This window comes from Lolium perenne, chromosome 2, assembly GCF_019359855.2.
Source record: "Lolium perenne isolate Kyuss_39 chromosome 2, Kyuss_2.0, whole genome shotgun sequence".
Lineage (NCBI taxonomy): Eukaryota > Viridiplantae > Streptophyta > Magnoliopsida > Poales > Poaceae > Lolium > Lolium perenne.
In genome coordinates, this window is record NC_067245.2 from 180,689,954 (window position 1) to 180,716,997 (window position 27,044).

At 45.5% G+C, this 27,044-nt stretch overlaps 1 protein-coding gene and 1 long non-coding RNA gene across 10 annotated transcripts; both read left to right on the forward strand.

Annotated features, from left to right (window-relative positions):
• The first annotated feature begins 764 nt into the window (after window positions 1-764).
• Window positions 765-4,624, forward strand: LOC127320816 (uncharacterized). Its single transcript, XR_007863560.2, has 2 exons — window positions 765-1,567; window positions 4,124-4,624. It is a non-coding gene; the product is annotated as an uncharacterized lncRNA (long non-coding RNA).
• A 16,747-nt stretch (window positions 4,625-21,371) lies between these two features.
• On the forward strand, window positions 21,372-25,666 carry LOC127320809 (3-hydroxyacyl-[acyl-carrier-protein] dehydratase, mitochondrial). 9 transcript variants are annotated; one of them, XM_071826381.1, is made up of 6 exons: window positions 21,372-21,749; window positions 21,863-21,978; window positions 22,095-22,171; window positions 22,825-22,902; window positions 23,049-25,155; window positions 25,325-25,666. In XM_071826381.1, the coding sequence occupies exons 1-4, from the start codon at window positions 21,489-21,491 to the stop codon at window positions 22,830-22,832; spliced, it is 462 nt and encodes a 153-aa protein (XP_071682482.1). In that variant the 5' UTR covers window positions 21,372-21,488; the 3' UTR covers window positions 22,833-22,902; window positions 23,049-25,155; window positions 25,325-25,666. The 9 variants fall into 9 exon arrangements, with proteins under 9 accessions (XP_071682482.1, XP_071682481.1, XP_051205844.1 ...); XM_071826380.1 differs by having other exon boundaries at window positions 21,374-21,749; window positions 22,095-22,902; XM_051349884.2 differs by lacking the exons at window positions 21,372-21,749; window positions 21,863-21,978; window positions 22,095-22,171 and having other exon boundaries at window positions 22,228-22,902; window positions 23,049-23,882; window positions 23,958-25,155.
• Window positions 25,667-27,044: the final 1,378 nt, after the last annotated feature.

Consider the following 27,044-nt stretch of genomic DNA (forward strand, 5'->3'; position numbering starts at 1 on the left):
ATAAATCACTAACTTAGGCATTTCATCGAACACCTTGCTTGCACTAGAAAAATAGTACGAGTTAAAACTACCAAAGAAATGAGCTAAATTAGGAACGCCGGAAGGAAGGATGATATTGCTAACCCTTCGATAGATGTATGCCGTTAATATTGTTAGAATGGTGGAGAAAAAATAGAGATTTGTTGGAGTGTGAGAGGTGGAGAAAAATTTAGAGTGTGAGGAAGAAGAGAAAAATGAGAGCCAGGGGCTCGGGAAGGACTTGGGCGATTTGATATAGCTGGGTACCCTTTAGTACCGGTTCCTTAGAAGAACCGGTACTAAAGGTGTAGCCCTGGCCCCACCTCAGCCTGGAATTTGGGCAGAAAACCTTTCATACCGGTTCGTAACACGAACCGGTATTAAAGGTTCGTTACGAACCGGTATAGATGTCCCACCCCTGGAACCGGTATTAATAAAGCCTTTCGTACCGGTTCGTAAGGGAACCGGTACTAAAGGTTTAGATGGATGAGAGGTTTTCTACTAGTGTGATCAGCCTCACCATCAGTTTATTATCAAGTTGTATCCTCCTTGTGGTAGTAACAGTATCAAATGTCTTGCCATCTATATCTATATATACTACCTACTAATAAAGGAAGGAAGGTTTCTCCCCAATTTTTTCGTCCGTTTTTTTATTGCCCATATTTTTGTGACAAAATTACAAGCACTGCCACCGTTCAGTTGAAAAACGGTTCGCTTGTTCTGTTTTCCCCCTATCCGATCGCTTGATTCCATCCCCTCCGCACAGACCTCCTGGTACAGGAAGTGGCGAGGCGAGGCGAGGCGAGGCGAGGGAAGCAGGCGCCGCAGGAGGCGGGGAGGATCTCCTGGTGAGGAAGGCGTGCGCGCAGGACGTCAAGGTCTTCCCCGCGTCTCCACCTGTTGATCCCGCCGCCGATTTAACTCCAGCCACCGCCGGTGCTCTCCGGGTAGGGAATTGGAGGCGACGGTGCGGCCCTTCACCGGCCAGCCAGAGGGTCGAGGTCCTACCGTCGCTTGCGCGGAGGGCAAGAGGGTCGAGGCCCTTGTGCTGCTTCCCTCCACGTCCCGCCGCCGGACTAGACGGCCGGCCTATTCCGTTCGTCACCGCTCTGTGCAAGATAAGCCACCATCTTTCTTTTTTATTTCGTATTAGCATACAAGACTAAATGTGAGGAAACTTCGCTGCTACCTTTGGCAGTCTCCTGGAACACACCAAGTTCCTAATTTCAAAATTTCTCCCCAGCTTTCAATCCTCGACTGATTGAAATCTCTGGATGTACGTTGTGTGTGCCCAACAACTGTTTGTATTAATGCTGAAAGAGAGGACAAAGGAGGCAGCGGGCGTGCAGGCACTGATTCGATGGAGGGGGCTCTGGATGGAGCGTGGAGGCGCTGGTGAGATGGAGGCCGATTCCAGTCACCGAGGCTCACGACTTTGGGTGGACAAAACTGGCCGGCAAATAGAACGAAGCCAACCGCCGCCATAGGCGTCCACTCCAAGACCGCCCGGGTCCAGCACTCGGAGTCCCACCAGAGCGTGTCCAAGCTGGTGAGTGATGCCCTCATCTTCTGGTTCGAGTTTGTTTTTCAGTAATCCCCTCAAGTGTTCTGTGCTCTGAATACGGACGGGCGGTACTTCGCGACGTACATGCAGCGGAGCGTGCCACTTCATTGAGCCGGCCTTCAAGGAGCCCTCTCTCTTGACCTGCTGCTGACTACATCATAGCTCATGCTTGCTTATCAGTCCAAAACACCTTTAGCGCGTGTAATCTGGCTTCAGCTCTTGGAGTTAATAAGGGGATAGGTTCTGAATCTGCTTTTTTGGATAAGCACCTAGCTTATACCTTTAGTTCAACTGATTCGATACTTTGGCAAAGATAGTAGTCGGAGAGCTTTGTTTCCTAATAAAATTGTCTCACAGTTAGACGTAATGACTAATCTTCTAAACTCAAGAGGATATTATTTTGCTCACAAACTGAGAAAATTATCGGTCCTAATAGCCTCAAGAAGGATTGTGTTCCTAGCTACAAGCTGACCGGAGCCTGCAGATCGTAGGGCTGCACGCTTGGTGGAACATGGAAATTGATAAATGCTAAAAGGTGGAACATGGAAAGTGTCAAATGACTAAAACGTGTAGATTTCAACAGTGGAAGTTTCTTAGTAAGTTCAGTGAAATGGCTAGGTTATAGTTTTAGCAGGAATATGTTAGTGTGTGGTTGTCTAATACGGTGACTGATAACTACTAACCGACGTTCCATCCTCAGTATTGGATACACACAAATTTGTCTAAACTAGAAGAGCCGAGAGCAATCTTTATTTGAAAATTGTAGAAAAAATATGAATAAAAATTAACAGCACAAACACACAAGCATGCTAATAAAATTAATTGTAGAAACATTCTAAAGTTAACCTTACTAAGGCGCTAAAATTAACCGTATTGTGGTTGTGGAGGGTCGGAGTGGTCAACAAGTCTCTTTATTGAATGACTGGTCACTGGTGACAAACTATTTGCCATACATTTGTTGCCCGATGATAGTGCGGCAAGGTGTGGATATACCTAGCCATGGGAAGCCTGGCCTGGTCGGCCCGGCCCAAAATTTCCGAGCTTGGGTCAGCCCGACCATGCGTGTGGGTCGGACCTGGGCCGAAGATTTAGGCCCGATGGCCGGGCCAAACCTGGGCCTAAGAAATGTGCCAAATAAGGAAGAGGCCCGGTGCCTGGGTTTTTTTTTGCATCGGGCTTTGTTAGGCCCGGCCTGGCCCGAACAAATATGATTATGCACCATTCTTTTAAAATCCAAAATATAAATCAGGGTGTGAGCCCTTGCAATCCATGCAAAATCGGGAGTTATGAACACGCAGAGTGGAAAGAAGGAAGACATCAACTGTGTATAACAAGATACATTTATAGCTTGCATGGTGCATAATTAAAGGAGGGATGTCATACCCATAGTCAGTGGTCTCAGAAGCTACTTAGTGCAACTAAGTTGTTGACGGTCTTTGATATGTGTCCCCGTTAGGTGAGTGTGTCCATTAGATGCAAAGTCGTGAGTTATCGACGTGTAGGGCATCCGAGCGAAAAGAAGGACAACATCAGTCGTGCACCACTTAGCTTTAGCCGAATCGGGAGGTGGTCGATGAGGCAACCAATGACCACAACTCCTTCATCGTTCTACACCCGAACACCATGAAAGGGCCGCAACCAATGACAACAATAACTTGCTACAAGCGCTACATAGTCTATTCTCGAAAGATGGTGATATGGACGGCTGAGGAGTAGAGGGAAGGAGAGTGGACTACAATGAGTAAAATTTTCTTGGTAGACCTTGGCAAGATCGGCTATCATTCTTCTCATCTAACATCGCATGCATGTTTTATCTCTTCCGCCGCATCGCGCGGGCATTGTCCTAGTATAGTATAAAGCATCATATTTGCAAATTGCAACCCAAGTGCTGCAGTACTTGCGTCCTCCTAGCCATGTATCTCCAGGATTTTGGGGGTACATCTTAATCAGATGACTTGATAATTTATGTGTCTAAAGTCTAAGGTCCCCTTATGATTGTAAGATCGTCTATGCTTTCAGTTAATTTGAACTGACTGACATGTTGCATGGGTATCTTCACTTATGCGATTACGCATAGTAGTGTATGTGTGGTGACTAGGATCAGCTTTGATCACCGATGAATAATTTAGTTTGATAAGGCTGGCACCTCCCAAATTGTGGTTGTTCCTTCTTTGTCGATTTCCTTAATTTAGTCCTAGAAACATACAGACATGTTTTCCCTTCGAGTTCCCCAAGAGTGGAGATGCAAAAGCCATTTCATTATTCAGGTCGCGTATACAGAACCTGGAGAGGACCAATGTAGCTTTCTTGGCTGACAATGGTGATGATGCATCTGTTGCTGAAGTTGGCTTAGAAGGATCCTCTCTAGCCAAGGATATACAGTTTTTTACTAACATAATATTGACTGTCCTAGAGGAGAAGGTAAATAAGTTATATTCCATACGTGTTACCTACTATGTTTTTCCTCATAAACCTAGTACAACAATACTGTATGAAGAACTCATCTGGAGAAATGCCAATTTCGATTTTTTTTGGATTCAGCTTGAAGACCTGGAGCAAGCAAGATGAACCCCAGTCTCAGAGGCAAGTTGCGAGCAAAATGTTGGCAATGATGTGGCAAGGGCTGTATCTTTGACTTCTTCACAATTTTCTGGATCAAGCCACAACGTCAACAGCAGCAAGAATCGCAGAGGACTCTCCGTCTGCAGAAAGTGATAGCAGTACCAGCACAGATGGTTAATCTCGAAGCACTGAACAGGATTGCTCTGTATCAGTGTAGAACTAGAGTATAACTTCATTAACCGTACTTCTTGTTAGTAACTTGCTCCTGGAACCTCTTAACCGGCTATTAGGTCATGTTTTACTTACTGCCACGTGCTCATTTTGTCAGAGCTGTATTGCTTAAAAGAGAGCACACTCTTCATTTTGGCATGTATGGACTGGCTTCATCCTCTTGTTTAGCTGTAGTCAAATCTTGTCTACCTAGTTACTAAAAAAATAAAAAATCTCGTCTAGCTAAGGCAGACAGAACTGGGGCGATCATCAACCGTGAACCTGATACTGTTCCCTTGTGGGGAAGCTGATGGTTTCAGTTTTCAGTTAGGTAGATTGAAATGAGAATCGTCTTTATAATCATGATCAGTTAGTATTCCATGCCTGTCTAGCAAATTGTTATATGGATATATCCATCTCGTCGAAGAAAAGCAAATGAACCTGTGTGGTCTAATTCTTTGTCATTTCTTCAGTGAGAATTTCATGCCTTATAGTGTATCAGATAGAATTATACTTGTCAACTGAAAGTATTTGTGTTATAGCTCAGTTTCAGACGGTACACTTGTGTTGTGAATAATAAACTTGGGGAATACTCCAAGCAAACATGGAAGCAAAATCTGTAGCGAAGAACTATGTGGCTTGTAGTTAGTGTCTGTAAATTAGCAAAATCTGTAGCCAAGAAATGCATCCATTCCGCAGCCCAGTTGTTTGGGGCAGCACCCAGGTTTCAGTTGTGAGTGAGAAAAACGATCAAATCCTGTCTCAGGGAGGGCACGGAAGGCCTGCCAGATCTTTTCTTCAAGCGATTTTGGGGAATTCTTCATACTCCGATCTTACAGATGCTCAATGATCGGGAACGGCCCCCTTCGGGCTAGGTATCCTAGGATGTTCAGCTGTTGCGCCCTCCCCTTCTTAACGGTGGATGAGACTAGAGTGAGGGGCGTGTCCTGGGGGAATGGCGCATTCACTTCCGCAGGCAGTTTGGCTTGGCGGAGACGTTAGAGTGGGACAATCTATGTCGGGAGATCCAGGGCCTCCCTACATATGACCATTGTGACAGGTGTCCTGGTCTTTGGAGCCGTCTGGGTTTTTCTCGGCAAAATCAATTTACCATGGACTGTTGCAAGGGGCGACAGTTGCGCGCTTCAGAGAAGTGTGGCGCACCATGGTTCTCCCCAAGATTAGAGTTTCCTCTGGCATTTTATCAGAGGCAAGCTTCTGTTGGCGGAACAGGTGGCCAAAAGGCAGGGACCATCGAATGGTAGATGCTCTCTGTGTGGGGAGGTGGAGGACTGCAACCACATCTTCTCCACTTGTCACATGTCGAGTTTTATGTGGGCTGGGGTTAGGGAACTCCTACAGTGTGAGTGGAACCCGACTGGGGCTGGCGAGTTCATTGCACTCTCCCAGGGCATGTCGGCCCCTTTAGTCTAGTTTGGTTCACCTTTGCGGCTTTTTGTTGAACCCTTTGGAACATTAAAAATACTAGTTGAATGCATGTGCATTGCTATGGTCCTGAAGATTTTTCGTCGGACATTTCCTTAATTAGATATTCTCATAAAATTGGACCAATTAATTAGTATCATATTATCTTATAATTTTTTGTCTAACATATTGACTATTTTATCTTGTACCATAAAGTGCTAGATCTTATGTAAACCTATTATATTTCTTCAGACATACTTGAGTTCCCTTTGAACCATTTGTAAACCTGCACAAAGATCACCATAAACTTTTTCACTGAATGATCAGTGTGTGCTTTGTATGATAGTTTGTATCGAACTATGTTTTGGGTGATTCAATTAAGTAAAAACTCAGATCTAAAGGCAATATATGTATAGTCTCTACTGTGCAAAATAATATGCATGAGAGCAACTCTAACAGAGCCCGTAAAACCCGCCGGAACCGAACTTTTCCGGTGGATTTACGGGTTCGGGCCGAAACTGGCGCAGATCAGCGCCCGAAAAAGTGGGCCGGCCCGAATTGGAAGTTCGGGGGCCCGAATAACTCCCTGGACGGCCCCTATTAAAAGGGATCGCGGAGGGGAGTTCGGTTCGCAAACCCTACTCCCCTCCGCCCTCTCCTCTCCCTCCGCCGCCGCCAGACCCCCGCTCCGACGAGCAATCGACGCCGGAACAGCCACCAATCACCCACCCACCGCCGCGCGATGGCCTCCCGTGGAGGAGCCGCAGGTTTGGGCGGCGGCGATTCGCCGCCGCGTCCGCCCTTCTTCCGCAGCGAGGCGGAGCGGCGGAAGTGGAACCGCAGCGAGGGCGCGCGCAAGCGTAGCGCTCGCCGGTGGACCAACTGGGGGCTCACGCCCCCAGGGAAGCTCGCCCGCTACGGCAACCAGGCGTAGAGCTCCTCTTCCGGCAGTCCAGCTATAATGTCCCAGGTTTAGAGATGATCGAGGGGTGGATTTTAGAAAGGGATGTGCACTGCATCGTAAATTCTGGGGAAATTTCGCGCTTTTAAAACAAAACTGCACCGAAGGGGGACAAGTTTCTCTCTCGACACCTTACAGGGTTAGGGTTTCGAGAGTGCGACAAACTTGTTTCTTATTCAACTAAGTTAGGGTTTTGAGAAGACAGAAGAGATATTGCATCACAACTTAAGTTGCATGATTGAATTCAAACTTAAGTTGCATGATTGAATTCAAACCTAAAATTGAATTTGAATTTCAAATTCAAACATCAAATAGATATCTCATACTTCAAACTTGAGATAATTCATTAAACAATTATAAATAATCAAGATATAAATAGAACAAATAATATAAAGTAAAGCTCATAAGAGAAAACTTTGAGCTTTATTGATAAACACACAAGATACATTGTCTTTACAATATTCAGATTATGAATTATAGAATATTACAATACATTACAAGAATTGGCAAAAACAGAAAAGAAAAAGAAAGAAAATTACAATTCAATGATCTATTCTAAACTACAAGCTAATCTCCATTAGATGCTTGAGCTTGATCTTCACTTGATCATCATCCTGATTCCCTGCACACAAACACAAAAAAACCAGTGTTATGCCAAGTGGCAAAGACACTTGGCAGGTTAGAAATGAAATGGTAAATTGAGAGGATACGATCAAGCTCTGCCGAGCTGATCATCTCACAGCCAAGCACCAAGCCAGATACCAAGCATCTGGTACACACACACAGCCAAACTGCTCACCAGGCAATGTGCATGCAGCACAACACACACACACACACACATGTCAGTGAGTCACCAAGGGTTGCCAGGCCAAGCTGTCGACCAGGAGAGCAAAGGAAGGTTCATATAAAACCTTTTCCACCGCCAGAACCAGCAATCCATCGACAGGCTTCACTGGTAAGTCACCAGAAATCAAGAACACAAAGAACAGGAAGAACAACACTGTTGTTCAACCTGCTCAAATCATCACAGCACCAAATCAAGCACCACAAGCTTGCAAGGAGGAGCAGGGCAAGCATAAGCTCAACACTGAAGAAATCCTCTACACCAACAAACCATCTAGGAGCTGGAGTGAGGTATAAACCAAATCAACCTGAGCAAAACCAAGTTTTGCTCATAAATAAGCATACAATGCATCACAGGAGCACAGAAGGGTAGAATACCCTGTTTGTGTCATCATCTGGCTACACAGCCATTTGGTGCAAGCAAATATGGGTAGGGCCAATAGGAAATCATTCAAAGGGAACATCAGTTATGCAAATCAGTGCACAACTAAAGAAATCCAGCATAGAATGAAATCACAACTAGCCTAGCCCTACACACTTAACACCTACAGCTAGTTAGGCCATCAGACTATAGACAAATTCTTGTCTAAATATTTTCTCAACACCAAAAAGCCACTGGAAATCCAGTAATGGATCAAGCCAGTGAGCAGTTGTTCAATCCCAGCCAACAATCACCAACCATAGCAAGTCACAGAGAGGGGAGCTACCATGACATCATCACAAGTGCTGCCAGGGCCAGAGAGGGGAGCTACCATGACATCATCACAAGTGCTGCCAGGGCCACCTCAACCCAAAGCCAACACATGAAACCACCACATCATCATCCATTTGGATTCAGTAGAGGGCTAGGGTACCAACCAGAGGTTGTCATCCAGCTAGCCCTAGCAAATTAATTGAAATGATCATCACTGAATCACAGTTCACATCATTCATCCATTTATTAAGGCAAGATAAACAGATAAATGAAACAGACAAGCAATTGATGCATAGAGCCTTGCAGATGATCCGATGGATCATTGCAAGCATCCACTGATGCTTGGGCAAGCACCATAACACACAGGCCAAGCCTGTGTGATGCACACACAACAAAGAGTGAGCACAGAGAGTCACAGAGAGGAGCACACCAATTTCTCACAAGCAATTATTGATCAATTGATCATCAGAGCACCACTAGCTCCTGCTACAGATTGCCACAACCAAGTACAGCAACAGGAATCAACCAGATACTGAAGAAATCCAACCATGTCATTACTGAATAAACAGATAACTGAATTAATAACCTTATGATTGTATCCAGAAGCACATCAAGGGCTTGATGAACCACTGGATCATGCTAAACAAATAAAGCACATATCACTTATCACTGAATCATACTGTTAAGCCAACAGCAATGCTCAATTGAGCATACTCATGAATTTGAGCACAAGAAATAGCACACAATGGCTCCGGCACTTGCAGATTGCAAGCAATATCCACAATCATCAAGCCAGGGCAGCATACATGAACACACTTGAGTGTCTGGCTAGCATAATAACAAGAACAGAGGCACAGAGCTAGAATTAAGCAAGAATGGCAAGCATAGGCAGGCACTGAGCATAAGAAATCTTGCACAGAAGCATGGCAGGGCTGCACACAGCAGTAGCACAAGCACTGGCATGGCCATGGCAACAATGGCCAAGGCCAGTGCAGCACATCATCACAAATAGCAAAGCAGCAGCGCAGTAGCATACACTTGCATAGCTAGCTAGGCACGGCAGTAGGGCATGGGCACGGCAGGCCTCTCCACGAGATGGAGCAACCGTGGCCAGGGCTAGAGGAGGAGGAAGAAGAACATGCACAGGAGAAAGAGAGAAGGGTGGCGCACGTACCCGGGCGAGCAGATGGCAGACACATCCATGGAGGCCACCGCGGCACACGCCGGGGCACGGCGGCGCCAGGCCAAGCCAAGCCACGGCGGCGCCACAGCAACCGCACCACGGCGGCGAAGCCCACGGCGGCGCCATCGCGCCAGGAGCCCTGGAAGCAGCGGGATCGCGCGGATCCTGTAACCCTAGCCGCCACGAAGAGGGTCGAGGACGAGTGGGAGCAGCGCCTGCTCCAGATCGACGCGGATAGATCGACGCGCCGTGAATGTTATGTCAACGACTGGCATACTACAACATGCAGTGGTATGCAGGGTCACCACAGTTGGTATCAGAGCAAAAGCTTTGACCTTAGGTTGGAACCTAGTAAATGGGACATAAACGTTAGGAGTCAAATAGGATTAGTAAAGAATTATCTAAAAATATGGTGTATATTCACTTGAGAATAAAACAATCATATCTTTTAGTGCGATAATTCTTTATTATCTCTATTATGATGCATTATTACTAATCTTATATTCTTTCTATTCTACAGCCAACTATGGCAAGTTCACGTCCGGGACGAAACGTGAAAGTGATGGAGTCAACACTGAGTGAATATGAAGGAGGACTCGCAGATATTCTTCGTGCCATGTTACTTGAATTTGGGTGCGATCCCCAGATCCAAGTAAAGAAATACATGTACTATGACGGTACTGTATTGGCAAGGTGTAGGGTAAGATTAAGACTTCCAGAAAACCTAGGAATGAGTATAGTGATGCCAGTATGTGAGGCTAGAACTATCCAAATAGCCTACCACATAGCCATTATGAGGGCCATCACTGATATTCGGGAACATAAGACGAAAGAGCTTATGGGTTCCGAATTCTCACACATTCCTCATATGGAGGAGGAAGATGATCCTATGCTTAACCACTTCAAATTTGCCAAACGCAAACCAATAGAAGCTGCTAAGTACATGGACAATAGCCGCAACTTACTGTCATTGTTCTTTCAGTTGAACCGACATCTGTCGGGGGCAATTGATACAATGCTAGAGGAGTTCACTGAGCCCAAGGAGGAGACTAAGGGGAAGGAACCAATGGAGAATGAGGTTCACACACCAGTTTACTCAGCTGGTGATTACATTAGTATTGACCATCCCGAACAACAAACCACACCCATTACACCTAGGTACTACCCTAGTAGTTCCCATGGAGGATATGAGGGTGGAGAGGAATCCGGAAACCATCAGCGTTCTGAGACTCCTATAGAGAACTCAACAGGTTGGCGTTGGGGGTCTGACACAGGAAACTCTGGCGATTCAGTCAGAAATAATGCGGAGATGAATGAGGACGCCACAACCCAGTTCCAGAACAATCAGTATAATAGGGGAGACTATGAGGAGTACCCTATACTGATTGAGTCAGATACTGATGGAGGTAATACCTATGGCGGAGTCACAGGGGAGTATACCCGATGGGTGGATTATGATGTTTTGAATAATCAATTCATGAACACAGATTTCTCCCTCGGATCATCCTCTGATTCTGACTACCAGCCAACGGGAAGACCCTACATTCCAGATTCTGTCAGGAGAATGACACGTTCGACCGGATGGAAGCCTTGGATGTACCGGGAGTGAAGCACGACTAGAGACCACCAAGGGAGGCGAGACTACAATACAATAGTACCACATGTATTGTAGTGTGTAATATTTGTAGAAATTTGTACATATACTTCAATAAGTGAGTTTGCATACTCACATCGTCACTGAGTATTGTAATAAGACCACTTAAGTATGTATATACACGGTATATGTTTTGTATGATTTAGATTTGCTTCTTGATTTCCATTGCGTGACTAGTTCTGTGCACAAAGTTGAGCTCAGAAAACTTGCGCATGGAGTAATTATGAGTACCACTTTGTGTTGCAGAACTAGGGGGATATGTCGGGACCGTCGGGTGAGGAGAGTGAAGCGCAGCGCATCGAGCGCGAAGCCAAGCAGAAGGAAGAGGCTGATGAAGCAGCCAGAAATCAGTTTCCACCACCACCACCACCCATGACGCAGCAGAACTTCCTCCAATACATGCAAATGTTGGAGGAAAGACAACGTATAACGTTGGAGCAGCAAAATAAGTTCTTCCAAGAGCTGCTTCAACAGAACAGGGTGGAGAGGCCCGATAACCAGGGAGTCACTCTGTCTGACTTCCAGAACACCAAACCAATATCCTTCGCATACGTGCCTGAACCTATGGACGCGGAGGATTGGCTGATGGACACGGAGCGAAAGCTCAATACCGTTGGATGCAATGACCTGTAGAAGGTCAGATATGCAACACACTTGTTGTGTGGACTCGCCGCATCATGGTGGGATAATATAGTAGCCGTTTATCCGGCTGAGAAAGTATTCACCTGGGAGGAGTTTAAGAGGAAGTTCAGGGAATCCAATGTCCCTGAAAGCATTGTGGAGTTGAAGCGTCGAGAATTTGAAAGTCTCGAGCAGAAAGATAAGGCCATCCTGACTTATGTCAGGGAGTTTTCAAAGCTGTCTCGGTATGCTGTTGAGGAGGTCAACACCGAGGACAAGAAGAAAAAGAGGTTCATGCGGGGATTGAATCCCCAGTTCAAAGTACAACTCAGAATGATGAGAGCAACAGAGTTCCAGGAATTGGTGGATGCAGCCATCACTCTGGAAGACGACTTCAAGCAACTGCAAGATGAGAAAAGGAAGAAGGCTAAATTTGAGCCTAAGAGATATATCAGCAACAAGCCTAATACTGGCTTGAGCTTTAAACCGAGGTACAACAACAACAACAACAACAGGAGGAACCAAGGATTCCAGCCGGCAAACCAGATTGTTTGCCATAGCTGTGGAATTAGAGGGCATCTCTCGAAAGATTGTAAGAGGCCCAAGATAATATGCTTTGGGTGTCGTCAGGAGGGGCACATGATGAAGGATTGTCCCAATAAAAAGAATGGAGGAGGTCAATCTGGAGGAGGAGGAAGCCGAGGAGGAAACAACGGAGGGAATTGGAAGAACAAGAAACCCTTCGGCAAGTTAAACTGCACCAGCTTGGAGGAGGTGGTGAACTCCGATCAGGCAGTGATAGGTACGCTCCAGATACTTACTCATCCTGGAAAAGTACTTTTTGATACTGGTGCAACTACATCATTCATTTCTCAAAAATGCATCATCAAACATGGGATTAGTTGCACTAAGTTAGATACACCCATAACCATACTTTCCGCGGGGGGAACGATAGTAGTAACCCACACCAAACAAAGACAAGTCATTATGATCAATAAATGCGCATTTGACGCGGACCTGTTCCTTTTACCCATGAAGGACATTGATGTCATTCTTGGTATGAACTGGTTAGAAGCTAACGGAGCATTGATCGACTGTGTGAACAAGACTGTGTCTTTGAAAAGCCCCGATGGAAGTAGAATGATCTACCAAGGTGATAAGCATACACAGATTGAAGTCGAGCTACAGCTGAATAGCATGAAGGAAGTGAAGTTGGAGGATATACCTGTAGTAAATGAATTCCAGGATGTGTTTCCCAAGGAATTACCTGGAATGCCACCAGATAGGGAGATAGAATTTACTATCAACCTAATTCCAGGAGCAGCTCCGATTGCTAAAGCACCATACAAAATGGGGCCTAAAGAGTTGAAAGAACTTAAGGAGCAATTGGATGACTTGGAACAGAAAGGATTCATACAAGAGAGTATCTCACCATGGGGATCACCTGTGATCTTCGTGGATAAAAGAGATGGAGGTAGAAGGATGTGCGGAGACTACAGGAATTTGAATAATGTTACTATCAAGAACAAGTACCCACTTCCTAGAATACAAGATCTATTCGATCAAGTTAGAGGCGCGGGAGTCTTTTCCAAGATTGATCTAAGGTCCGGTTATCATCAGATAAAGATCAAGAAGGAGGACGTTCTGAAAACAGCCTTTGTCTCAAGGTATGGACATCATGAATACCTCGTAGTACCTTTTGGATTGACCAATGCCCCAGCAATCTTCATGAATCTTATGAACACGATCTTCATGCCATACCTAGACAAGTTTGTCATCGTATTCATCGATGATATCTTGATATACTCCAAAGATAAAACTGAACATGCTGAACATCTGAGGTTAGTGCTGCAAACCCTAAGAGAACATCAACTCTATGCCAAGTTCAGCAAGTGTGAGTTTTGGCTAGATCAAGTAGAATTTCTTGGTCATGTCATTAGCAAGGATGGAATAGCTGTTAATCCGAGCAAGGTAGCAGCAGTTTTAGATTGGGAAGCACCCAAGACTGTCAAGGAAATCCGAGGATTCCTCGGAATGGCATGATACTATCGGAGATTCATCGAAGGATTCTCCAAAATAGCAGGACCAATGACTAAGCTGTTAAGAAAGAACACACCATTCGTGTGGTCGGAGGAGTGTGAGAAGAGTTTTCAAACTCTGAAAGAGAAACTCACCACATCACCGGTGTTAGCAGTCCCGGAGGTTGGCAAGGATTACACCGTGTACTATGACGCATCCAAGCATGGATTAGGCTGCGTACTCATGCAGGATCGGAAAGTGATATCTTATGGATCGAGGCAACTCAGACCTCATGAAGTGAATTATCCAACACATGATTTAGAATTGGCAGCAGTAGTATTTGCACTGAAAACTTGGAGACATTTTCTCTATGGAGCCAAGTGCGAGCTCTATACGGATCATAAGAGTCTCAAGTACTTCTTCACTCAGGAGGAACTCAATATGAGGCAGAAAAGATGGCTTGAACTAATCAAGGATTATGATTTGACCATCAATTATACTCCAGGAAAGGCTAATGTTGTAGCAGATGCCTTAAGTAGGAAGAGCACTGGAGGAGTGGAACAAGAGTTATCACCGGAGTTGAGGAAGGAAATAAGCCAAACCCAAATACAACTTTGGGAGAAAGAAGCTCATGAAGGACTATCGACTTTACAAGTAGCCGATGAGCTGAGTGTCAACTTAAAGAATGAGATAATCATGGGTCAATTGGACGATCCATTCACCGTGGAGGAGATGAGAAGGATTGATGAGGGAAGACCATCAGAATTTCACCGAGGAGAGTCTGGATCATTATGGTTCCAGAAAAGGATTTGCGTTCCGGATATTGCTGAGATCAAGGAAGTGATACTCCGGGAAGCACATCAAACACCATACTCTATACACCCGGGAAGTACAAAGATGTATATGGATCTCAAGGAGTTATTCTGGTGGAATAACATGAAGAGAGAAATAGCACAATACGTGGCGGAATGCCATACCTGCCAAAGAGTGAATGCTGAACATCAGAGTCCGGCAGGAAAGTTACAACCTTTACCAATCCCAGAATGGAAATGGGAGGAGATAGGAATGGATTTCATCACCGGATTACCCATGACCAATAAAAAGAAGGACATGATATGGGTAATCGTGGACCGGTTGACGAAAAGTGCACACTTCTTAGCAGTAAATCAACAGGATAAAGGAGAAAAACTCATCGATCTTTACATCAAAGAGATCGTGAGTAAACATGGAGTGCCCAAGAAGATTGTGTTAGATCGAGGATCCGTGTTCACATCAGCATTTTGGAAGCAACTACATGAAGCTTTAGGATCCAAACTAGACTACAGCACCGCCTATCATCCTCAGACAGGTGGACAAACAGAGAGAACAAACCAGATCCTAGAGGATATGCTAAGGGCTTGTGCCCTAGACTTCGGAGGATCATGGGAGGAGCACTTGCCACTAGCAGAGTTTTCATACAATAATAGTATCAAAGCAGCATTAAGATGGCACCATTCAAAGCTTTGTATGGAAGGAAGTGTAGATCACCGATATGTTGGTATGAGGCAGGATCAAGCAAGGAGTTCAATCCTGATTATGTCAAGGAAAAGCAACAAATCATTGACATTATAAGAGATAGGCTAAAGATAGCTCAAAGTCGACACAAGAGCTATGCCGATCAAAAGAGAAGGACATGGGAACCGCAAGTTTGAGACATGGTATACCTAAAGGTGAGCCCGATGAAAGGTCTTCAGAGATTTGGAGTAAAGGGGAAGCTAAGCCCTAGATACATCGGACCTTTCAAGATATTGAGCCAAAACCGAGGATTAGCTTTTGAATTGGAACTACCGGGAAGGTTAGCTCAAGTTCACAATGTATTCCATGTGTCGCAACTCAGAAAATGCTTAAAGACCCCAGATGAGCCAGTATCACATGATGAGCTCGAGTTACAACTAGATTTGACATACATCGAGAAGCCAGCAAAGATTCTCGAGGAGAACTGGAAACAACTCAGGAATCGAGCTATTAAGTACTGCAAGATACAATGGAAACATCACCCCGAGAGGGAAGCCACCTGGGAAAAGAAAGAGGACCTGAGGAAAACATACCCCGAACTCTTCAGGTATTACAACCACAACTTCGGGACGAAGTTTTCTTTAAGGGGGAAAGGCTGTAATGTCCCAGGTTTAGAGATGATCGAGGGGTGGATTTTAGAAAGGGATGTGCACTGCATCGTAAATTCTGGGGAAATTTCGCGCTTTTAAAACAAAACTGCACCGAAGGGGGGCAAGTTTCTCTCTCGATACCTTACAGGGTTAGGGTTTCGAGAGTGCGACAAACTTGTTTCTTATTCAACTAAGTTAGGGTTTTGAGAAGAGACAAGAGATATTACATCACAACTTAAGTTGCATGATTGAATTCAAACTTAAGTTGCATGATTGAATTCAAACCTAAAATTGAATTTGAATTTCAAATTCAAACATCAAATAGATATCTCATAATTCAAACTTGAGATAATTCATTAAACAATTATAAATAATCAAGATATAAATAGAACAAATAATATAAAGTAAAGATCACAAGAGAAAACTTTGAGCTTTATTGATAAACACACAAGATACATTGTCTTTACAATATTCAGATTATGAATTATAGAATATTACAATACATTACAAGAATTGGCAAAAACAGAAAAGGAAAAGAAAGAAAATTACAATTCAATGATCTATTCTAAACTACAAGCTAATCTCCATTAGATGCTTGAGCTTGATCTTCACTTGATCATCATCCTGATTCCCTGCACACAAACACAACAAAACCAGTGTTATGCCAAGTGGCAAAGCCACTTGGCAGGTTAGAAATGAAATGGTGAATTGAGAGGATATGATCAAGCTCTGCCGAGCTGATCATCTCACAGCCAAGCACCAAGCCAGATACCAAGCATCTGGTACACACACACAGCCAAACTGCTCACCAAGCAGTGTGCATGCAGCACAACACACACGCACAGGTCAGTGAGTCACCAAGGGTTGCCAGGCCAAACTGTCGACCAGGAGAGCAAAGGAAGGTTCATATAAAACCTTTTCCACCGCCAGAACCAGCAATCCATCGACAGGCTTCACTGGTAAGTCACCAGAAATCAAGAACACAAAGAACAGGAAGAACAACACTGTTGTTCAACCTGCTCAAATCATCACAGCACCAAATCAAGCACCACAAGCTTGCAAGGAGGAGCAGGGCAAGCATAAGCTCAACACTGAAGAAATCTTCTACACCAACAAACCATCTAGGAGCTGGAGTGAGGTATAAACCAAATCAACCTGAGCAAAACCAAGTTTTGCTCATAAATAAGCATACAATGCATCACAGGAGCACAGAAGGGTAGAATACCCTGTTTGTGTCATCATCTGGCTACACAGCCATTTGGTGCAAGCAAATATGGGTAGGGCCAATAGGAAATCATTCAAAGGGAACATCAGTTATGCAAATCAGTGCACAACTAAAGAAATCCAGCATAGAATGAAATCACAGCTAGCCTAGCCCTACACACTTAACACCTACAGCTAGTTAGGCCATCAGACTATAGACAAATTCTTGTCTAAATATTTTCTCAACACCAAAAAGCCACTGGAAATCCAGTAATGGATCAAGCCAGTGAGAAGTTGTTCAATCCCAGCCAACAATCACCAACCATAGCAAGTCACAGAGAGGGGAGCTACCATGACAGCATCACAAGTGCTGCCAGGGCCACCTCAACCCAAAGCCAACACATGAAACCACCACATCATCATCCATTTGGATTCAGTAGAGGGCTAGGGTACCAACCAAAGGTTGTCATCCAGCTAGCCCTAGCAAATTAATTGAAATGATCATCACTGAATCACAGTTCACATCATTCATCCATTTATTAAGGCAAGATAAACACATAAATGAAACAGACAAGCAATTGATGCACATAGCCTTGCAGATGATCCAATGGATCATTGCAAGCATCCACTGATGCTTGGGAAAGCACCATAACACACAGGCCAAGCCTGTGTGATGCACACACAGCAAAGAGTGAGCACAGAGAGTCACAGAGAGGAGCACACCAATTTCTCACAAGCAATTATTGATCAATTGATCATCAGAGCACCACTAGCTCCTGCTACAGATTGCCACAGCCAAGTACAGCAACAGGAATCAACCAGATACTGAAGAAATCCAACCATGTCATTACTGAATAAACAGATAACTGAATTAATAACCTTATGATTGTATCCAGAAGCACATCAAGGGCTTGATGAACCACTGGATCATGCTAAACAAATAAAGCACATATCACTTATCACTGAATCATACTGTTAAGCCAACAGTAATGCTCAATTGAGCATACTCATGAATTTGAGCACAAGAAATAGCAAACAATGGCTCTGGCACTTGCAGATTGCAAGCAATATCCACAATCATCAAGCCAGGGCAGCATACATGAACACACTTGAGTGTATGGCTAGCATAATAACAAGAACAGAGGCACAAAGCTAGAATTAAGCAAGAATGACAAGCATAGGCAGGCACTGAGCATAAGAAATCTTGCACAGAAGCATGGCAGGGCTGCACACAGCAGTAGCACAAGCACTGGCATGGCCATGGCAACAATGGCCAAGGCCAGTGAAGCACAACATCACAAACAACAAAGCAGCAGCGCAGTAGCATACACTTGCACAACTAGCTAGGCACGACAGAAGGGCATGGGCACGACAGGCCTCTCCACGAGATGGAGCAACCGTGGCCAGGGCTAGAGGAGGAGGAAGAAGAACAGGCACAGGAGAAAGAGAGAAGGGTGGTGCACGTACCCGGGGCGAGCAGATGGCAGACACAGCCATGGCGGCCACGGCGGCACACGCCGGGGCACGGCGGCGCCAGGCCAAGCCAAGCCACGGCGGCGCCACAGCAACCGCACCACGGCGGCGAAGCCCACGGCGGCGCCATCGCGCCAGGAGCCCTGGAAGCAGCGGGATCGCGCGGATCCCGTAACCCTAGCCGCCACGAAGAGGGTCGAGGACGAGCGGGAGCAGCGTCTGCTCCAGATCAACGCGGATAGATCGACACGCCGTCAAGAGCCGCGCCGATTGCGCATCATGGCGGGGGCCAACACCGCCGGAGTCGGCCGGAATCGGCTGGCGACGGTGAGGGCGACGCAGACGTCGCGAGAGAGAGGGTTAGGGTTAGGGTTTCACACACGCGCGAGGGAGAGAGAGGAGTGAGGCTGGTCGAGCCGGACCAGGTGGGTCGGTTCGACCTAACCCCACTGGGTTACACCGATAGGTGGGCCCAGGGGTAATTTTGTCATTTCCAAATTCATTTAAAAACACAAACTTTGACCAAATTTTATAAAATCATTATAACTCTAAAAAAATAATTAAAAATATGAAAACCACTCAGTATAAAAAACTCTATCATAATAAAATATGAAATAGAATTTTTGAAGTTAAACAAGAATAAGTTCAAATTTGATGATTTAAATAATCATTTAAATCACACCTTTTTTATTTTCAATAATGAAAATAAGTCCACACATTATTTTGGACTTTAAAAACACCTTGACAACATTTCAAGGTTGTATTTTGCCCTAAATAGAAAATCCCTAAGTCATTCTTAGTATTAACCTCTCCCATAAAATGATAAAGACATCGGAAGGGGGGAACAAACCCTAAAACTGGAATCATGCATAAATGCTTCTTTAACCATTGCCCTTATCGGACAATGATGCTATTTTTCAGCAACAGAGGACAAGGGTCAGTCCACACCATCCAACTGCAACACTTTGCAGTGTTCAGGCAAGTTCATCACTTGCTCATGTCATTCGAGTATTTTTATCAAATTACTTGCAAAGTACTATGTTTATCACTATTGCATAAAAAGCAAAACCACTATTTTCATAACTATGAATATGACTAAGTGGTGGGCAATGGAACCATGGATTGTGTTGATATGGTGGAGGTTCCATTGCAAGGGTTTATATCCATCTAGGATTAAACAACAAATGTCGTCCAGTGATTCTTGTGCCGTAAAACCCGTGTTAACCATAAGATCTGGAGTGGGACGGAATAGTCAATCGTATTTCCACCTCTTGTACATCAACGGATGCGCTTGCCGTAGACACTTGTATCCTGAGGGACAAGCGGTGGGCTGGGGAAGCCTAAAGTCCCCACGGTAATGCGGTCTATGATGGATTGTAAGGTGTCCGGAACGGTCTATCTATGGTTGATAGGGCAGGGCATACAAATTGTTCGGAACGGTCTACCTTATCGGTATAGGGGAGAACAAATGCCTGGGTCGGTCTCACCATAGATATAGGGGAAGACAATCTTACAAAAGGGTGGGTGTGCGAGGTAGCAGAGGAATATGATTGGCTATGACCTTATACCGAGCCTCACACCGAAGGAAGTGTGGACGGGAAAGCTGCCCGGTTGGCACCAAGGTTAAGATCTCTTATGGGTAAAGCAACACACCTCTGTAGAGTGTAATGAATCGTGACCTGTCACTCTCTGTTCCGGGATTTGGAACTGCGAACGCTGCCGGAAAGGAGCTCCATGAAGTTCTAGTAAACCGGTGAAGGCTGACAGACATAGTTCTTTGGAATAAAAGCAACCTCTTGAAGAAATGTTTATCAAAACTTGCATTGGTATTAGACTTTCTAGTCTAATATCGTAGCTAGTGCATTAAACACCTCTTTTCTATAATGAATTTGTTGAGTACCCTCGTACTCATACCACTCTTAAATCCCCTGCTTAGATTGTCTGAACCATCTGGAGGAGGACAACGACCACTCTGACAGAGCCGACATCATCGGCTATGAAGAACCAGACCTCTCTGGAGGTGTCGAAGGTGTAGACTACCTTATAGTCTATGGAACCGGGGAGGGTTCCGAAGGAGATCAAGTCTAGACCAGCCAAGTAGTAGTAGTAACCGAGCAGTACGAACTCGAGAGAATAAATGTATCACCTAGTAAGACAATTATATTGTAAGCTAAGATGGGTTCGCCTCGAACCCAGGAGTATCCCTCTTAGGACCCAAGAGGAGCTCCGAGATGATATGTGCATTATGCTTGTAATATTAAATGAATGAGTTATGGACCTGCTATGTTCTGTTGTACTACTCTGAGGGATGTAATATTTGCGGATTGATACTTCGTGAATGTTATGTCAACGACTGGCATACTACAACATGCAGTGGTATGCAGGGTCACCACGCGCTCCGCGGCTGCCCGTGGCGCCGAGCGTCGAGGAGTACGAACTCGTCCCCGCGCCGACGATCTCCGCCAGCACCGGCACCGCCGCGCGCGCCATAGCTAGTAGGCCGTATTTTGCTCATTTTAGCTAGGTTAGGTTGCTGGTGTACTAGTATAATGTCAATTCCCCGCAGTATGTATGTATCGATGCGCAATTGACGCATCTATTTCATGTATGAACTATGATCATCGCCTTAAACTTACCCACGCCAATTCGAATTCCAGTTTTCAGTTTCGTTTTATGGGTTCTATTCTGCGGCACTGCGAAATTGGACAGAACTTGCGTTTTCGGTGAACTAAACTCGTGCTTTTCAGTTTGCGTTTTTTCGGACTCCGCTAGAGATGCTCTGAGGTGGGTGAAGTGTTTGGTCGTTTATCCCGTGAGAATGAGAAGGCCACAGCGTGATGAGCGGACTGATTCTTTGGAATTTTTATTAGTCTAGTGAAAAACAAATTCGTAGCTAACCTTTACCCCGCTCGCCATGATGCGTCTCGCCGTCCCGCTCGTCCGCGCGGTGTCGACCTCGGCCTCAGGGTCCCTGAAGGTGGGCGACGCGCTGCGCTCGGACCGGCGGCGGTTCACGGAGGGCGACGTGGCGGCGTACGCGGCGGTGAGCGGCGACCGGAACCCGGTGCACCTGGACGATGCTGTCGCCCGTGGGGCTGGCGGGTTCTCGCGCGGCCGCGTGGTCCACGGAATGCTCGCCGCCTCCCTCTTCCCCGCCCTCATCGCCTCCCGCTTCGTACGCATCGCATCCCCTTTTTCTCCCTCTCTGGCATTCCGCCGAGCACCAAGTAGGCATGACGAGTCGGCAACATCCAGTCTGATCTGATCGATGGTTCTGCGATGATGCAGCCTGGAGCCGTGTACGCCAGCCAGTCGCTCAGGTTCGCGGCGCCGGTGCACGTCGGCGACGAGGCGGTCGCGGAGGTGAAGGCGCTCAACATCAAGACCAGCGGCGGAAGGCACATGTACTGTATATCTGACACCACCTCCTTTCTTTCTTTCTTTCTTTCTTTCTTTCTTTCTTTCTTTCTAGGCCATTGTTGTTCTTGCTATAACTGATCTATCTGCGTGCTAATGGCAGCGTCAAGTTCTCAACCAAGTGCTTCACCATTGGTGGTGATGAAGACGACGATGAGGAGGAGACTCTCGCGATCGACGGTGAGGCCATGGCGTTCCTGCCCACGCTGCAGCTCAGCTCGCAGGGCATTGCTGACTGACGAGTTATGTATCCTGTGCAACTGATTACATCAAAATGTGGTGTTTTGCGCAAAAAACAAACCATTGTTGTGTGCAAAAAATGCCCTAACTAGTGGTGTTATGCCCTTTCTGTAGTTTAATATGGAGGAGGTATGCTTCTGCTCAAAATGCCTGACAGCTCATTAACCTTGTTCATAGTTCAATGGCAAAACAAGGTTTCGTTTGAGTTGCTTAATTTTCTTTATGTCCTGTGGATACTAGATAATTTTGGTTTCATTTTCACACATGCATTTCTGTGTCTGTGTCTCTTCATACATACAATTGTCGTCACTTCTGTGGGTAGTTTGTTTCTTAACAGTAGAGCATTTGGATCTATATGCTAGAGAGCTGCTTTCTATGTTGGAGCACCAGTGAGATATCATACTCATTATATCTGAGAGCCGCCAATGTTTTTCTTTCCACATACAGTTCCTCTACTCTTTGCTCCCGTTCATCCACTGTTAATTGTAATCCAGGCTAAAGGCTTTATCTTCTTAATACCTTGTTTTATTAGTGTTATCATATGCTCCACCATGTTTGAGTAATTCTTAGTGTGATGTATATCTCTCTGTCAGGTGCTTAGACTGGCGTCCCAGTGCTGGAATGCTTTTATTGATCATTCAGTTTACAAGGCGCAAATACAGAACTCACTTGTAAGGGGCAAATAACCTTGAAAAATATAAATAGTTTCACCGGTAGCTCAATTCAGGACACTAAGTTAGGTTTCGCATGTGACAAGGTTAGTCATAGCGAAAAACAGCTTTTCCTAAGTGCTAATGTGTGTCTCCTTTTGTTAAAGAGAACATTGGAAGATCTTCATCAGAAGGATTTATTCCATTGCAACCCAAAGTCTCTCCTTAAAAGGTCCGTTCCCGTGATGTACTACTTTCTGTGGTTCAGTATTTGGTAATCATATACTGTAACTTTCCTTGCTAGTTACATCGTGTATATATTGGATTATTGGCTCACGGATTACATTGTGTTTATGATATGATCTGAAACATTGAATCTTACAGATAAGGAAACTTGAGGCGTCAGTTGCACCGAAAGTGGAGTGCTGTAGATATTTTCCAGTTACCTTCTTAACTTGGCATAATTGGTACTGGTTTGGTGGTAATTACCGTTCGTTCACTTTATCTTCATACGGTGCTTTTCTCTGTACGTTGGTTCGATGAAGAACACAGAGAAATTGACTAAAATAAATATAACATAAAGAATGTCGTAATTAAATACCAAACAAATAAACTCTGTTTAGTAGCAAGGCCCCAACACTTTCCAAGTTTACCTTTGACAAATAATGTCACACAGGAAGCCTTTTCATCTTTTAAAAAAAGTAGCTCTAGCACATCCTGCATTGGATAACGAGTAGACAGAGGTGAAAATTAAGTTAGTGCTTAAACGTGCCAGAGGTGCTAGTAACATGTGCCTGCCCTTCTCTGATTACCTCGTAGTGATGGATGGCTAACTGGCCAGCCGTGTGCTAGCTAGGATTAACAGGCTATTAGCTAGTTGTAATTAATTGTTTGGCTTGTTCTTTTGTTGTGGTTCATCTCCTCTCCTCGGGAACAATGGGAACCGGCCAAGAAGACAGTAGCGGCTTCTGCGAGGGCCGTGGGATCTGGGTCACTATTTGGTAAGCCAAGCAACCTTTTTCCATCTATAGATATAGAAGGACTAGTTCCTATTTCCAATAAAGTGCAATTCTCAGCCTCCGGCTTCCCCAAGGAGATACCCTCTTCCGCCTCCAGATCTGGAAATCATGGTGACACTCTCTCCAGATCTGCAAGTCATGGCGTCGCTCTCTCCAGATCTGCCGGACGAACTTGTCCATGAGATCCTCTTCCGCCTCCCGCCAGATGAGCCCGCATGCCTTTTCCGTCTCTCCGTACTCTCCAATCCCTGGCGCAGTCTCCTCTCCGATCCTGAATTCCACCACAACTACCGCAAGTTCAATCGGTCGCCTCCTATGCTCGGCTTCATCTACAACAGTGAGGTGAGCTCTGTCAGTCACTTTGTCCCCACCACAGGGCCCTGCCCCCCATGCACTTTTGAGCCCCAGCCGGCTGACTTCATCGTGTGCGATTGCCGCCACGGCCGTGTCCTCCTCGACAACGGTGAGGTGTCCATGGAGCTTGTGGTTTGGGACCCCATGACGGGCCGCCGAAAAGACCTGAGCGACCCCTGCAGGTCCTTGTTCTATCTCGGGACCGCGGTGCTATGTGCTGTGTACGGCTGCGACCATGCCACTTGCCACGACGGCCCTTTCCATGTTGTTTTTGTCCGTATTGATGCAGAGGCGGGGAGCGCAACCGCCTACAAGTACTCGTCGGAGACGGGTGAGTGGAGCACGCCGACGTCTGAGCTTGCCCTCTTCGAGGAGCATGACATTGTCGTGGAGCCTGACCTCATCGACGAGCTTGGCCCCGTTGACGACGGTGCTGCGTTGCACAGTGTCCTCGTTGAAGACTCCCTCCACTTCCTCCTTATGTCTGGGCCACAAGGCTCTCGAATTCTCAAGTACGACGTAGGAAGGCATTTCCTCTCGGTGATCGTCCTGCCGGCGGCTGTTCATTACCGGAGCACCATTCTCATGGCAACAGAGGATGGAAGGCTGGGAGTCGCCCACCTGGACAGGCTTATCCTTCACCTGTGGTCAAGGGAGGTGGGTCCTGACGGAGTTGCAGCATGGGCGGAATATAGAGTCATCGGCCTCATGCCGTTTCTCCCCATTGGAGATCCTGCGATCAAAGTGGAGTTGATTGGCTCTGTGGAGGGTGCCAATATCATCTTCGCCACCACATCTCTTGGCGTCTATGCTATTGACCTCAAGTTGCTGCGGTCAAGAAAGTTGTGTGAAGGACAAGCCATTCGACCGTTCTTCCCCTTCATGAGCTTCTACTATCCAGGTATTGTTGCTGTAATCCTTCATCTGCAATGTCTAGCTAGACGTGCTTTTGCTACACAATCTAGCATTCTAACTAGTATCCCGTTTTCTCCTTTGATTCATTTTATTATGGTCTAATCTTAGACCAATGCACCAAAACATTGGGAGCCACACTAACAAAACTTGTTCAGTTTCTGCAGAATGGCAAACTGGAACAAGTTTTCTGGCACGGGCATCGGTTGCTGCGCGTCACCGGTGATGTGTTGGACAGACCCCTGTGGTGTGTCTCACCAATAAGATCGATTATGTCATAGAGTCAATTAAGGGTTTGTGACGTTGTAATGAATTATTTCAGTACTAGGTGTTTTGGTGGCACTTTGTTTATTTCTCATGCTGTTTGCTTTTGTGAGTAACTTTACTTAATTAAGTTCCATAATTTTGTCAACTGTGTCGGTGCGCGGGTGCGTGCCTGTGAACTTGCTATATGCTTTCAGTTAGTTGATGAAGTTGGTGGCTTTGTCTTTTTGGGTTCATTTTGAGCTATTGTGCTGTTTGGGTTCTTTCCGTTTTGGAAAGTAAAAGACTAAAAGGTATGATATATTCTAATATTCTATCTTATCAGGTATTCATAACGTGTTCTAGTGGCAAATTTCACAGTGATCTATCCATTCACTTGAGTCTTCTGCTGTTGGTATGGTTTGGAGCCTTAAAGTGTTTTTATAAGTTGTGTAAACAGCAACATATCTAATATGTGTTTAGCGTAATGTCTTGTTTGAGAAGATGTTCGTTTCATGCTTGGCGTGGACAATATGAAGTTGGATGAATATATACGATAAGTTTAGTCGAGTACTGCAAAACCTCAAGAAATGTGGAACGGGTTTGGAGGTGACCTGGGCAAGCTATATGAGCTGCTTGTCTGCGTGAAGGTAATAATTTCAAGTGCTTGCCCTGCAAAAGATGTGACCGTGTGCAAGGATTCAGGCTTGTGCCGTATCCTGTACAACTTAACTGGGCTCAAGGTTTTCAACATCCAGCTGCCCAGTCTTTGCACCGCTATCTTCGATGCGGCCATCAGCTACGGGGTAGGCAATGGTGAGCGGGTTTGTTTCTGACTAGTGGTATGGGGCCAAGGTGGCGGAGTTTGTGCCAAATGTGGCTAAGATGCTCGCGAAGAGAAGGTCCATTACTTGCACCGTAAAGGAGAGCCTATCAGGACAATGTTTGAGAGAGTGTGGACCGGACATGGGCGATGAGGCCCTCCCTAAGTTCTTGCTGTGGCGATGATCAAGGGCTTAACCTAGTGGTTGGGGTCGCATTGGCGCAACCTAATGACCAGAGTTCGATCCTTATCAGGGATGAATTACTGGAATTGTCATATCAAGTCCCGTGTCTACTATATCAATAGTGTTCTAGTTCCTCCTAGACACTGTTTCAAAAAAGTTCTTGTTGTGGCAAAGTGAAGCAACACAATGTTGCGGAGGAACAACTCCACCGTGTTGCTACACCGTGGATAACATACGTAAGGAACTGCTTCAACGTGTTGTGCTAGATGTCGTTTTAGGGATGTAAGCTAGATATCGCTCTAGGGGCGGGGGCTGTTAAGAGGTTAGTCTAAACTCTTACACACAAGATCTAGTCCAAGATCTAAGACAAAACACAAGGTTCAATTCATTTCGTATGTAGTGGGTATATAGTGCGATTACATAGGTAGGTGTTGGACCTCTATTTTTACAGATTGCATGAGCCTTCACTATTTAGCTCTACTCACAACTAGAGTGTTCTAGAGCAAGGTTTTCAGTATCGAGATACTAGGCAGTTTTGTTTTTCCGTTAACGGTATCATATTGTAGGATCGTATCGTAGATTCGTAGTATCACAATATTATGAAATTTCTATTTTCAAAATATACTCA

What these genes read in the sequence shown, in the direction of transcription:
- LOC127320809 (XM_051349885.2), top strand. Translation starts at nt 24,009, where the DNA reads ATGGTGACACTCTCTCCAGATCTGCAAGTCATGGCGTCGCTCTCTCCA. An exon ending in CATGAGCTTCTACTATCCAG is followed by an intron (nt 25,156 to 25,324) that starts GTATTGTTGCTG and finishes AAACTTGTTCAG; the next exon opens with TTTCTGCAGAATGGCAAACT.